Genomic DNA, 12,656 nt, shown 5'->3' on the forward strand with positions numbered 1-12,656 from the left:
CCCAGCGTGAGGCCATGGCCTCTGATGGCTGGCTGGCGACCCACTGTTGTGCTGGTCACTTGGGAGTCGGGACAGCTGACCGTACTGCTGCAGATAACGGGGGGGGGGCACTTAAAGCTACGCGGTGGCAACACTCACATGACCTCCAGCCGGGCTGTTCTGGAGTCGTTCCCTCCTTCAGACACGATTTCACAGGTGTAGTCTCCGATGTCACCCGACCACGTCTGGCTAATGAGGAGGGACCCGTCCTTCTCCACCACGACCCTGGAACTGCTGGATGGGGTGATGACTGCGTTGTCCTTCTTCCAGACGTAGCTGTGGGCCAAGCGGGGAGTCACGAGTTAGGAAAGATCTCCAGTTAAGAAGATCCAGCCAAGAGTCTAGAGGTAGGATCTGGGCCACAGGCAACTGACCGCCTTGTGAATGGACCAGAAGCCACAGAACCGTGCTCTTTAAATGGGTGAATTTTATGACATGTGAATATATCTAAAAGAAAGAAAAAAGAAAAGCAACCAGCTATCTTGGTCACAGTACAACCACAGATGCTAGAGTCAAAAACGGGCTAGTGAAGACCGCGGAGAACACTGATCTTGTCTTTGGGTTTAGAGATGGGAAGTCTGTCGTGTCATGATCACACCTGTCATTTCCTAAAACTACTTCACCTTCCCGCCCAGGAGGACGCCTGGAGGAGGGCAGTGTTGACTGGATAGGAAGCAATGACTGTCCGAAAACTCCTCAGAGGGGAACCACCCAAATTCTAGAAAAAGGCAGATCATACCCCAGAAACGTGTTTTCTTAACATCCAACCGTTCTGGCAGATTGTCCTTAAAACTGCCTTTCTTCCTCATTTAATTCTTTATGACCATTGTAGCATGTTTTTCTTTTCGAATGCAGAAGCAATTAAGGGCCTGCCCAGCATCTGGCTGTCAGTGGACAGGGGGCCACGATTCATTGCTGGGTGGGATCAAAGTGCTGGCTTTCCTTTCCAAAATCATTTGCCTGGACTTGCAAAACATACCCAGTTCTTTAAAGGTTTAATATGCACAGAGAACAGACATTAATAAACTGCTTATCTGAAACTACCCTGAGACAGGACAGACCTGGTCCCCCAAGAAGGAAATGACTCGGGGATACAACATTCAGTTGCAGATTGTCCCTTACAGCGCTTAGGTGCTCTTGGGGCAGAGAAACCCGGGGACAAGGGGTGCCCCAAGAGTGAGCAATCGAAGTCCTCCTTGGGAAGGAGGCTCCAATTTTGTCTGTTTAATCACACACAAGAAGCTCTGGGAAACCCACAAAGATCCAGAGGGATTCTGTGTGAGCTCGTAGAGTAGCAGAAAACCAGCCTATCTGTCCTTCTTTGTCTCGGGAAGCCCATTCCCAAACCATTTAGAGATGAACGGGTTCTTTTCTGGGCATGACAACTCTCTCTAAGACGGCCTCCATGGAGTCCCTAGGTAATCTTGAACCGTTAGTTTTTGTTTGTTGGTTTTGCATCTGACATTCTTATAACTAAACCAAACTTGGCTTTTGAGCTCTGAGGAGTTCCAGAGAGCCAGGTGGAGGCACAGAAATTCATGTTTTGCCAAACACCTGCCCAAGAAGAGTGAGAAAGCAGCTCAGTCTCGGGATCCAGTTAATAACGTATGTGGCAGCAACCACCTCCCTCTGCACAGGGTGAGATGATCCAGAAAGGAGGAAGGCATCTCGATTCTATCCATTTGGCTAAGCACGTGCCTTCTGGGCTAAGGCCAGAGAGACAACTCCAGGATGACTGTATCTTTCTTTCTAGATTTATTTTCCAGGTGGATTCTGAAAATTAAAAACAGTTCTGAAAGTGGCAGCTCTTTGGGAAGAAGCTCACCACCCACGGTCACCTGTGTCAGCTGCCATGCATTTACCTGGAGGGTCATGTATTTCATCTTTACCTTCCCATCTGAACTCGGACAAAGACAGGATATTACGATTCCTTTAGTGGAGCTTCAAGGCATCTAGTCCCGTCTTTACAAGTATTGTCCTGTATATGCACCAGGTGACTATGGTTGTCTTTCTTCTGGGTGTGGGCCTCCCTTGCTCCCCATTTCACAATGAAACCATCCCAGAGCAGAGAAAACCCTTCTCGAGTATCACACGGCCCAGCGTAAACACTGCTGAAATCCTATTCGATCCCTCTGGATTTTTCTCTCATTAAGTGTCAGCTTCTGACAAGTACGTTTTACAGATAGTGTATTAACCTTGGCAGAAAAATCATGAAAAGCTGTACCGAAGTCATGAAGTGGAACATAGCTCACTGTAAATAATACATAAGGCTAGAGTGGAAAATGGGATTTGTGTGATTAATGATGGAGCCCAAGACCGTGAGATGCCGTAATCAGGGACCTGTGGCTGAAATCAAAGCTCCCCAAATTCTCCCTTCTCATCTCCACTTCAGTTCCTAAGCTCCCAGGATATGAACGAGCCCCAGACATTGTAAGTGACGGAGCTGACCGGAGGGCAATCCGGGGATCGTGAGTGGCTCCACAGCGCAGCATGGCTGTGGTCCCCTTAATCACCACGCGGTCCTCCGGAGGGTTAACGATGGACGTGCGATCTGTGGAGACACAAGGCACAGCTCAGACAAAGTTACATGCTCCAGAGTTTCCTCCTTTGAGGGGGGAGGAATTGGTCATCTGACATCAAAACCTCCAAGGTTTCTCTCATCTTGGCAAAGCAAGCATAAATGGAAGCGCTTAGAAATGCTCAGGGAACTGAAAGCAAGCCTTCCCAGGCCGCAGCCGCGGTCTTCGGGCCTGCCCTCCCCATGAGGGCCACTCCCGAACCTCTAAACCCTTGGGAAGACATTGAGAATGAAGATCGTGTGCAGAGGTTTATGAGGTTCTGCAGTCTTAGGCAAAAATCTTGGTTCTTTCCCAAGATCATTAACATTCTGGTCATTTCTGCTGTCTGCACAGCACTTCATGACTTTGCAAAGTGCTTCCATTTATATTGTTTTATTTAATGCTCACAACAACCTTGGGAGGGCTGTGAGAGCACCACTCCCAGGTTTCAGGACTAGAAGGTGGAGCTCAAGAGGCGTGGTGGCTCGCCCCACACGGGGCGCGGGTCAGGGTGGGGCCTGGTGCTCCCAGAAGCCACCACAGCCAAGGCCCCGGCAAAAGCCCTGTGGTGGGGTCCCCTCCCCGCACACCTCTGAGGTGGATGCTGCTCTGGTCCCACTAACAGAGCCCAAAACGTGGGAGTCATCAGACTAGGTTGGCGCCCAACCTGACTGCTTGTGGCCAAGTGTCCAGGAAAACATGCGAGCTTCACTGTCTGCGGAAGGGGAGGCAGGCCACACGAGCATAGTTTGAATCTTAGCAAATCTACGGAAATTTTGGTGAGTGACCTACAGAGATGCAGACATCAATTCTTCACAAGCTATTAAATATAAGGTTGACATGTTAGGGACATACGACCAGTCGGAAGTGGGGGGACACAGTGGGCCACGAAACGAGACAAAACCTCTTTTTCAGTACCTGACAATCAATATGGGGGCGGGTGAATTCATTCCTTTTTAAAACTCCTGGTGTTTTTAGAATACCCAATAAATTAGTAAGGTCATTGATCAAAGTGGACACAAACTATATCACAGAGAGCCAAACAGACATGAAATAAAGCACGATAATTCAGTTTCTCTTCCAGGATAATATTTTAACAAATTCATCACTGAGGCAAATTGAAATTTTCTCTCTTCATAGAGATAAGCTTTACAAAAATCAGTGAGCACTATCTTTTGCTTTTATGAACGATTTTTATGCATTTATTATTATTATTTTTAGTAATATAGTTATGGGTGAAGCAGAGAGGAAAAAGTACGCCAGCAAGTGAAGCTAAAAGGTTTGGGGGCGGGGGGACAGAGGTATTTGGTAATTAATCCTTATGTCTGGAAAACAATCTGTTCTCCGTTTTCGAAAACTGTTCTAGATAAAGAAATAAAAGTTGGAGAAATAACAAAGATTTTTCTTCAGTTCACTCCTAACATAAAAAACACTCATATTTAAAATACTAGGAGTGGTTTAGTTGGTTATAATGATATTATAGAAAAAATCTACTTTCTCTGAAACATTAACTCTTGATTCGGTTCCCTTACATGATTTCAAAATTCACCGCCCTACTGGTGTTGTCGTTTGGGCTCGTTTGGGCTAATATTCTCTATGCCACTGACTGTAAAAAGTCCCGCTTTTCTCTCTCCTGAAACATCCCCATTAAATCTTTGAATACAGTTTCTAATTATGTTTTTAGAAGCTGAAAAATTAATTGCTCAACAGATTTCTATAAATTAGTTGTAAAAATAATCATTCTCTTATGATTCAATTAGAGAGTCCGAGGGCATGGACATCCCTAAGCACAGCTGACATGGTGATTAAACTGTGATTAACAGAAAGTTCCACATGGCCTGCGGTCCTTACTCCACACGGTCAGCGCTGCGGACGCATTCAGGGACCCCTCCGTGTTGGCTGCATAGCAGGTGTAGTTGCCGGCATCCTGGATGAAGACGGGGGCAATCTGTAGACCCCCAGACTCCAGAAGCATGAACCTAGGAATCCGCACGGAGCCACTGGCCAAAATGTGTTTTCCTGAAGAAAAGTCAAGAAAGCAGGAGTGTAAGCACCAAGACCAAGAAAATAACTCGAAACAATAATAAAGTGGAAACTGTACGTACAACAATAACCAAAGCAGCTCCCTTTAGCATTATTTAGGATAACGGAGACCAAGAAAATCTTAATTGTCCAAAATTGAGAAACTTGGTTAAACAAATGATGATCCATGTAGGCGATTGTTACCTTTGGGTGACTGGTTCTGAGTTTCCTTTATATCTGTATGCACTGGAAGATTTTATATATAAAGCTACCATTACATTCTGAATCCGGAGACGGAAGTATATGTAAGATAGAAGAACATCCTCTTGCTTACTGGCCTGGAGTTCCTCAGACCTTCACGTTGAAGAGCTATGGTCTGAGGGTGGGAACCACACCGTTCGGCACATATTTCCTAAGGACGGAGCACGTGTGCGGTTCATTCACTGACACACGTTGCCTACGTGAGGAAAGGGATGGAACTACAGAGAAAGCCCGTGGCGTGATGCCACTCCTCACGGGGACTGAAAATGGGTGACACCGAGAGCGTCCTGTGTGTCAAATGAGCCAGAAGCATCTTTCTGTCTCCGTTTCCCATTTTAGTGAGCTTCATCCCTTCTTGGCCACTCTGCTAAGGAACACAGAGAAGGCCCTTGGCATAACCCAGGCTTTGGCTTCTCTGCCTTTTTTTTTTTTATTATGTTATGTTAATCACCATACATTACATCCTTAGTTTTTGATGCAGAGTTCCATGATTCATTGTGTGCGTATAACGCCCAGTGCTCCACGCAAATCAAAGTCTCACTGGCACACACGTCCTATTAGTTTCGGGCGCGCATCCTCGGCACCCTTCTTTCTTAAAAGAACAAGGATATTATTCTTAATTTGTAACAGGACCTCCGTTTCACAAGTGGGGACACTGGGCCCTGGTGGCACTTCTCTGAATCCACTACCTGGTCTTTTGGGGGAGCCCCTTCACAAGCCTGAGGTGCCCTACGAAGAAGGGCTTAGGCAGAAAACAGGGATAGTCACACGTTTTAAAACACGGCTGTTTCTCTGCGTGGAGGTAGGCTCCGGGAAGCTCCTGGGGGCCTTGGCCGCCTTGCTCATGCTGGTAGCTCCGGCACCTGGCGCCTGGCAGGTGCCCCACAGACGGCTGCCAGTCTTTACTGAAGGAGCCGAAGAGGGCGGGAACGAAAACACGCAAGGCTTGGCCCGACGCGCTCATCGCCCATGTTGGCCAGACTGCACCCACCTCTCCTCCACGTGATGGCGGGCTTCGGGGCTCCAGACGCCTCGCACCTCAGGACGGCCATCATCCCATCAGTGACCGTGGTGTCCACTGGAAGCTGGGTAAATGCTGGTGCAACATCTAAGGGGGAGCGAACAGTGAGATACTCAGTGTGCCAGCCCTCAGGTGCGCTCAGACCTGCCTGCTGGAGTGGCCCGTATGCACTTTTATGGGGCTAATCACAGAGATAACCGTAGCAACAAAGGAGGAAAAGCTTTGAGCGGTGAGTATAACCTTCCCCCAATTGTCCCCGGGAGCTGCTTATCTGTGTTTACAACCCGAAGAGAAACCCAGTCTTGTGATGGAACGGACACACAAGTGGCCAAGTGCAGGAGCCTGGAAGCGGCTGTTTCAGGTGAACGGTAATGAGGGGGAGACATTTATTCAGATAAATCTAACAAGCTCGTCTTCAGCACCTTCTAAAAAATAGGAAAAGCTGATTTTTGAATATTAAATATTACCCAAAGGATGACACTTTCACAAAATAACCGATTTCAAGCACATCTGTGAGGGATTTCCAGGAAGTGTCAGGGGCCCAAGTGTTGGGGGGTCTTCTTGTCCTTGGGGGACGGCATGGGCTTCCAGCTCCCGAGACCCTGAATCAGACCGAGACAGTCAGGGGCAGCTCAGGCTGCCTCAGTGAGACTCATGCGACTTTTTCTACTCTGGTAATGATTAAACTGGAAACCCCTGGAGGACGGGGATCTGCATGCCCCCCAATCCTGTGAGGCCCCTGGGGAGCCTGGGCTGGGGTTCCCAGGGCAAGTGCACGGGACTCGGGGCCAGGGCACTGCGGCCACCTCTCCTTGCACCAGGTGGGAATCCCCACAAGCCACCTATGTCCCGTGGATGCTGCCCCCAAAGCAAATCCCAGAGCCCCTGCTTCCCTCCACCTCTGGGGCCCCCACATGGACAGTACATTGGCCTCCTGCCGGGTCCCAAGACTTCCACTCTTCCCTGCATTGGCCATTCTACACCCAGCCTTGGGTGCCCCGCGGAAGCTATGAAGGACACCCCGCCACTTCCTGCCCAAACCCCATGAAATCCTCCCACTGGCTCCTGGGCCTTTGCCCTACTTGTCTCTCCAACCCATCTCCTGGCACGACCCCTGGTTCCTCACCAGACGGCGTCCCCACTGTCTCCTTGCTCCCTGCACACACACCTCCCCAAGCTTGTTCCTGGAAGGCACCTGCAGCAACCCCTCCCTCACCCCATAATACCCACAAACCCCCAAGACTTTGCACCTTTGGGCCTCAGCTCCGGTAGCATCTCAGGGAACGCTCCCTGACCACCCTCCGAGAGGCCTCCCTGGTCACTCTGGGCCCTGCTTGTTCGCTCGTTTCCTGGCCCTCATCCCTGGCTAAATTATGCCCTCCTCTGCCGTCTGTCTCCCCACTTCACGACCTCTGTCCTGGAGGCACAAGAACCTCGCGTGTCTTCCTCAGAGCTCTGTCCCCAACCCTGACAGACCCTAGTGCCTGACACAGATGCTGTGTAAATGTTTGTTAAATTCATGAACTAATATAACACTGTGTGTTAACTATACTGGAATTAAAATAAAGTTTAAAAAAAAACTGTGCTCATCTGTGCCCCACAGCCTCCTGGCTGACTTGTAAGATACACTTTAAATAATTCTAATTAATCGAAACTCAGTTTCCGGCGTAAGTACCCAATATTATTCCCGCTGTTTGAAGCGATACTGGTTTCGTATGCTCCAAACCAGAGGCTAAATTTGACCCCTGCACAAGGTTCAAGGGTGTGACCCCTACTTTACCAAAATACATTCAATCCTTAAATTTATAAGCTCGGGCAGATAAGAGCCGTCTGCCTATGGACATGATTTGCTTTCTCAAACGGCTCTCACACCTGAGGATATCAGCATTTGACTTCCAAAAGGGCAAACATGAAAGGTATAATTCCATAATAACCAAATTCTACTTCATTTTAGAAGAACAGTATTACAACTGTGGAGATGAAAAAGAAAACCCACAGATGCAGTGGAAACCTGTACCTTCATTTTATTTTTCAAAGACAGAGTGCCAAAGTATTTCTGCTAATGGGATAATAAAAGAAACTTACAGAAGAACTATAATTGTTCAAAAAAACTAAAATAGAAAATGAATATTAAAAAATGGGGAAAAGATCAAAAGAAAAAGATTAGGTACGAGCTATTCACTGAACAGTCCTTCCAGTTCTGTCCAGAAAAATGGGAGATTTTTCTCCCCCCTGCTTCTCAGTAGAGAGGAGGGCACGAGGCTCGCCTGAGAGCAGGTGGGGCGCCAGGGCGTGGGGACAACGGGGCGTATTTGCTGCCCAGGGGCTTAGCAAGTGGGTTCCTGTCGGCCAGAGAGGTGGCTCTCCACAGTGCGTCACTGCGGACCCCTGTGCCCTGTCCGTTTGCCAAACAGATGCTACCATTTTCTGAGTGTGTCACACACACAAAGGGTGCGAAGCTCTGGCCGAGGGCCCAGCCCGGGGGGTCTGGCTCTGAGGGGCAGCACTCACTGGTCACGTCCAGGTAGGTGTAGGTCTGGATCTCCCCTCCCTCATTACTGGCAAAGCACTGGAAGATCCCGGAGTCCTCGGGACGCATTTTCTGGATGCGCAGGCCTCCGCCTGAAAGCATCTTGTATCGAGGATTCTGGAGCTTGCTGATGGAGACGGCGTCCTTGTACCACTGGAGGGTGGGAAGAGGGACCCCTGTGTGGGAGTGGAAATAATTGGGCATTTGAAAAAATTAGATTGCGAGCACTTTCTGTGCAGGCTGAGGCAAACATGTCTCAGAGGCCACGAGGCAATACTTCAGTGGCATTTTTCGTCGAGGAGTCCCTTCATCCACCCTGTACGGTATTATTTTTCTCATCTCTATGAAGACACGGACACAGAGAAGCAGCAAGAGGGAGAGCAGGAATGAACGCCTGACACTGGGCTGCAGATCGTTCTGGACCCCCGAGCTGGCACACGTTTGTGCTCTGGTCTGGGGAGAAAGGGATCCCAGCCGTGACCGTGACCAACCTGGGGACAGACAGGGATGGGGAGGAAGGTCCCTGCAGCCCTGCGGTACCTGACTCTGACACTGAGGCTCAGGACAGGGCCACCAGGGCAGGAGACACATTTGGAAGGAAGTGGTCACTGCAACCTCGAAATGCTACTGGGAAGATTAACCACGTCAGCGCCCACAAATCTCCCAACGCCCGGCACACGGCCAGCGCTCACTGGCTAGAATGACTACGATTACAACCACAAGAAGAAGGCGTCCCCTCTTTGCGGCTGTCCCCTGCCGAGGGGACTGGACACCAGTGCTCTAAGCAGACGTCCACCACGGTGGAGGATGGCTGTGGTTGAGTAAGCACCCGCGATGCACGTGGGTGAGGCTGAGGAGACATGAGCGGCGTTCACCTGCGGACGTGGGCAAAGGCAAATGGGAGCCCAACAGGTGACGAGCAGGGGCTGCCGGATGGTGCCATCCTTGTCCTTAGGAGCTGATGGCACTCAGAGCAAGGCCAGCACTTGGACCAGGAAGATGGAGGGTCAGGCTGAGGCTGGGTACGCCTTCCTCATCCTAATGACGTTATAGTGAAAACTCAGGCCTCAGTCAGTGGGAGCACCTGATGGAGGGTGAGCCTGGGTTTGGGAGGGAAGATGCAGGGGACAAAGGACCAGCTCACAGGGGCAGAACCCGGGTTGCGAATGGACTGTCCTCGGCCTGAGAGCGTGAGGACCTCTGCTGCTCGGCCCCCACATGGCTGTGCTCAGCATGTGGAGCCCTGGCGATGCTGAGGCAGGCGCTATTCCCCTGGCGCCTTACTGCCCAGGTCGAGCCCTGACCGCGGAGATGCCAGGCTCCTTCCCTGGGCAGCTCCCCTGGGAGGCTTTCATGACTAGCGGTAGGGGACACTTCTTCCTTGGCATGTCTCTGACCCTTCTGAGCCACCAAAGAGGGGAAAACTGGGTAGACATGACAGTCTGTGCATAGAAACTCCACCAAAGCACACAAGACAATGAGGTCCTGAGCCACGGCGGGTGCGTGTATGCTTGTTGTGGGCCCACAGAGACGTGCGGGAATGTCTAGGCTTGTTCCGTACCTTGGTTTCCCTACCTATGAAATTAATTTAAATAAAACACATCTCAACAGGATTCATGGTGAAAAGCACACCCAAATCCCTTGATTTCAGATGCTATGTAGGTGTAAGATGTCTTCTTCAATAAATAAAGTTAATGTCGTAGAATATTTCAAGATAATGTATTCTCAGATTCTGTTCTTTGCCTTAATTATGTTTCCTGTCACTTTTCATTAAATCGGGAAATTAAAAAAATCCATTTCAAGGTAAAAGCATAACCAATTCATGTAAAATCTCATAAGAGCCAATTACATGATGTAGCTTTCATGAAGAGTAACCACTTCGCATGCTGCTATAGTTTCACTGTCAAAATTAAAAGAAAGCAGTAAATTATCTGATGGCAACGTTGAAAGGCCTGCTCAGTATATATTTACACGTCTGTATTTAACAAGCAGTTTACCCTGTAGAAATGCAAAAAAGAGCATTCTCTTGTCAAGGGAAGAGCTTAAGATTGTCATTTATCGAAAAATAACTGATAGTATACAGGGAACTGGGAGTCTTTCTATTTTGAGGCGATTTAGTTTCATAAACAGAAATCTTATCCCCAGCAGAACTGCAGATGCTGGTTTCTAAAATCTGAGCACTCGAAATACAGCGGAGTTTCACTTCCAGACCAGCACTGACCTTAGAAAACGGTGTCTATACCAGGAAGAGAGCAACGAGACCCACCGCAAGGGGGACGTTTCCATGTAAAGTTCATATCACTCTCCCCCCACTACTCCCCAGGATCCAGAACAGAGAAGGATGCTGCAGAGCAGATGTGCCAACAGCCCCCGTGAGCGGCCCAGGGGCTGGGGACTGAGCCCCCCAGGATACACACTTTGGGCGGAAGCATAGTGGGTACAGGACGGTGCCCAAGGCAGACCCCGATCTCTACAGGGGCCATCGGCACTGCTCAGAGGGCACCCCCACTCCCTTTCAGAAACAGAAGAGGACACGCCCATACCTGTGGACCGCTGGCATGAGTTCTAAGCCTAGGCCCTCGGCTCTCTGGGAGAAGCCAGGTGCCCCGGCCAAAACCCTTGCTTTGGGAGCTGATGGGTCTGGGTTTGGATCTTGTCTCCATTGCCATGCAACCCCTGGCGGGTTGTCTAGTCTTTAATGAGCAGCTCCTACATGCCAGACACTGGGCTGTGATTTTAGAGGTATCTCATCTCCTCTCCCTGGCTCTGTGCCTTGAGCACATTACTTAACCTTGCTTTCTAAGGTCTTGTTTTTGTATGTGTACTCTGAGATAATATCTCTTTTATGGGCCTGTTTTGAAGATTTACAAAATTGCTAGTAATCCTTACCCTCCAAGCTCTTAGAATAAAATACCCACCCTTAAGATGGACAGGTTTAAACATAAAAAAAAAGTCCTTTTCACTGACAGTCTCTAGTGCACTAACACAGCCTTTGTTAATGAAATTGCCTTTAAAAAGCCTGTCTCTGTGAGAGGGGTTCCTGTAATTATTTGTGCTGCCTGACAGTGGACGGCTCATCATCAAGGCAAGGCGGGGAGGGGTGAGCTTATTGAAATAACAAAGAAAAAGTCAACCTGAAGCAGAAAAGGCAAAAGAGGAAAAAAAAAAAAAGGAAGGTTTCCTGTTCAAAGGATTTAAAACCATCTCTCTTGCTCCGGAGTGCACGTGGTCACCAGTCCCAATCACCCCATGGACGGGAAAGCATCTCCTGCCCCAAGCCTTGGTGAAACCAGAGCGTTTGAAAGGGGGTTGAGAGGGCAAGATTGTCCCTCTCCGTGGGTTCGGATGGGGTAGAGGACTTCTTGTTGTTCCCTTGGGTGAATAGTCTTATCTCTGCTCTGCAGGCGAGGAAGCAACAGTTCAGTAAGGTCAAGATCACCTTCCTCAAGGTCACATGCCCAGTAACTGAGTTCTGCTAGGATCCAAAGGCCCTGTCACTAACATCACATTCAGCGTGTGTCCTGATAGCAACGGAAGTGCCCCTCTGGTCCCTCCACCTCATGGCGGCCTGAGGAGCAGCCTCCCCACACTCACCCATTGCTCGACACACGATGTCCACGGTATCGTCCACTTCTGCTAAGATCCGATTCTCGGGCTCAGCAGTAAAATACGGTGGCTCTTTAAACAAGAAAGGAACAAAATAGCCCCTAAGCAAAAGAGGTGTATTTCAGGAGACCCGTCTAGCCTGAAAGAGTTTGAACTCCTTTTAAAAACTATTTCTGGAAAGTTCATTAGTCGCCATCGTACACACAAACTCAGAATTCAGTGAGCGGAGGCCAGAGGCGGTTTATATTCTAAGGTTTCGGAAAGCAAATTACTACTCAGGGTGATGGCTACTTTTCCGTTTACAGGCCTGAATCATGGAATATCTTAATGCACGTTTTAGAAGGACTATCCCGAGAGGTTCGTAAAGATTTGTATTTACAGCACAGTGTTTTATAGACTAGTTTGTTTCAGTATCTAAACCAAACCCCGATGCGTGCAGCATGTCAAATAAAGCCCCACAGCCGGGCATGGGGCCTGTGTCAGGGAACGGGGTGGCCCATTAACGTATTTTTTAAAGTCTTAGAGGTTCTTCTTCTCCAAAATATAGATTTAATACTTCAACGGAAGGCTAAATGATAGCAAAGAGAAAAAAGAAAAAGGGCCCCTCGTCCATCTTTAG

The 12,656-nt window shown here is 49.0% G+C and overlaps 1 protein-coding gene across 5 annotated transcripts in view; it reads right to left on the reverse strand.

Annotated features, from left to right (window-relative positions):
• SDK1 (sidekick cell adhesion molecule 1) overlaps positions 1-12,656 on the reverse strand; it is an 887,311-nt gene that overhangs the window by 220,313 nt on the left and 654,342 nt on the right. For 4 of the 5 annotated variants that reach the window (XM_027612939.2, XM_027612937.2, XM_027612941.2 and 1 more), the window contains 6 exons: positions 12,026-12,109; positions 8,413-8,607; positions 5,872-5,988; positions 4,449-4,616; positions 2,488-2,590; positions 139-315 (listed from right to left, as the gene is read on the reverse strand). In XM_027612939.2, coding sequence (XP_027468740.2) covers positions 139-315; positions 2,488-2,590; positions 4,449-4,616; positions 5,872-5,988; positions 8,413-8,607; positions 12,026-12,109 — 844 coding nt within the window. Of the gene's footprint in view, positions 1-138; positions 316-2,487; positions 2,591-4,448; positions 4,617-5,871; positions 5,989-6,368; positions 6,504-8,412; positions 8,608-12,025; positions 12,110-12,656 lie in introns of those variants that run through there. The other variant, XM_027612942.2, reaches the window with a different exon arrangement.

The sequence above is a fragment of the Zalophus californianus genome, chromosome 10, assembly GCF_009762305.2.
Source record: "Zalophus californianus isolate mZalCal1 chromosome 10, mZalCal1.pri.v2, whole genome shotgun sequence".
In the NCBI taxonomy this organism is placed as follows: Eukaryota; Metazoa; Chordata; class Mammalia; order Carnivora; family Otariidae; genus Zalophus; species Zalophus californianus.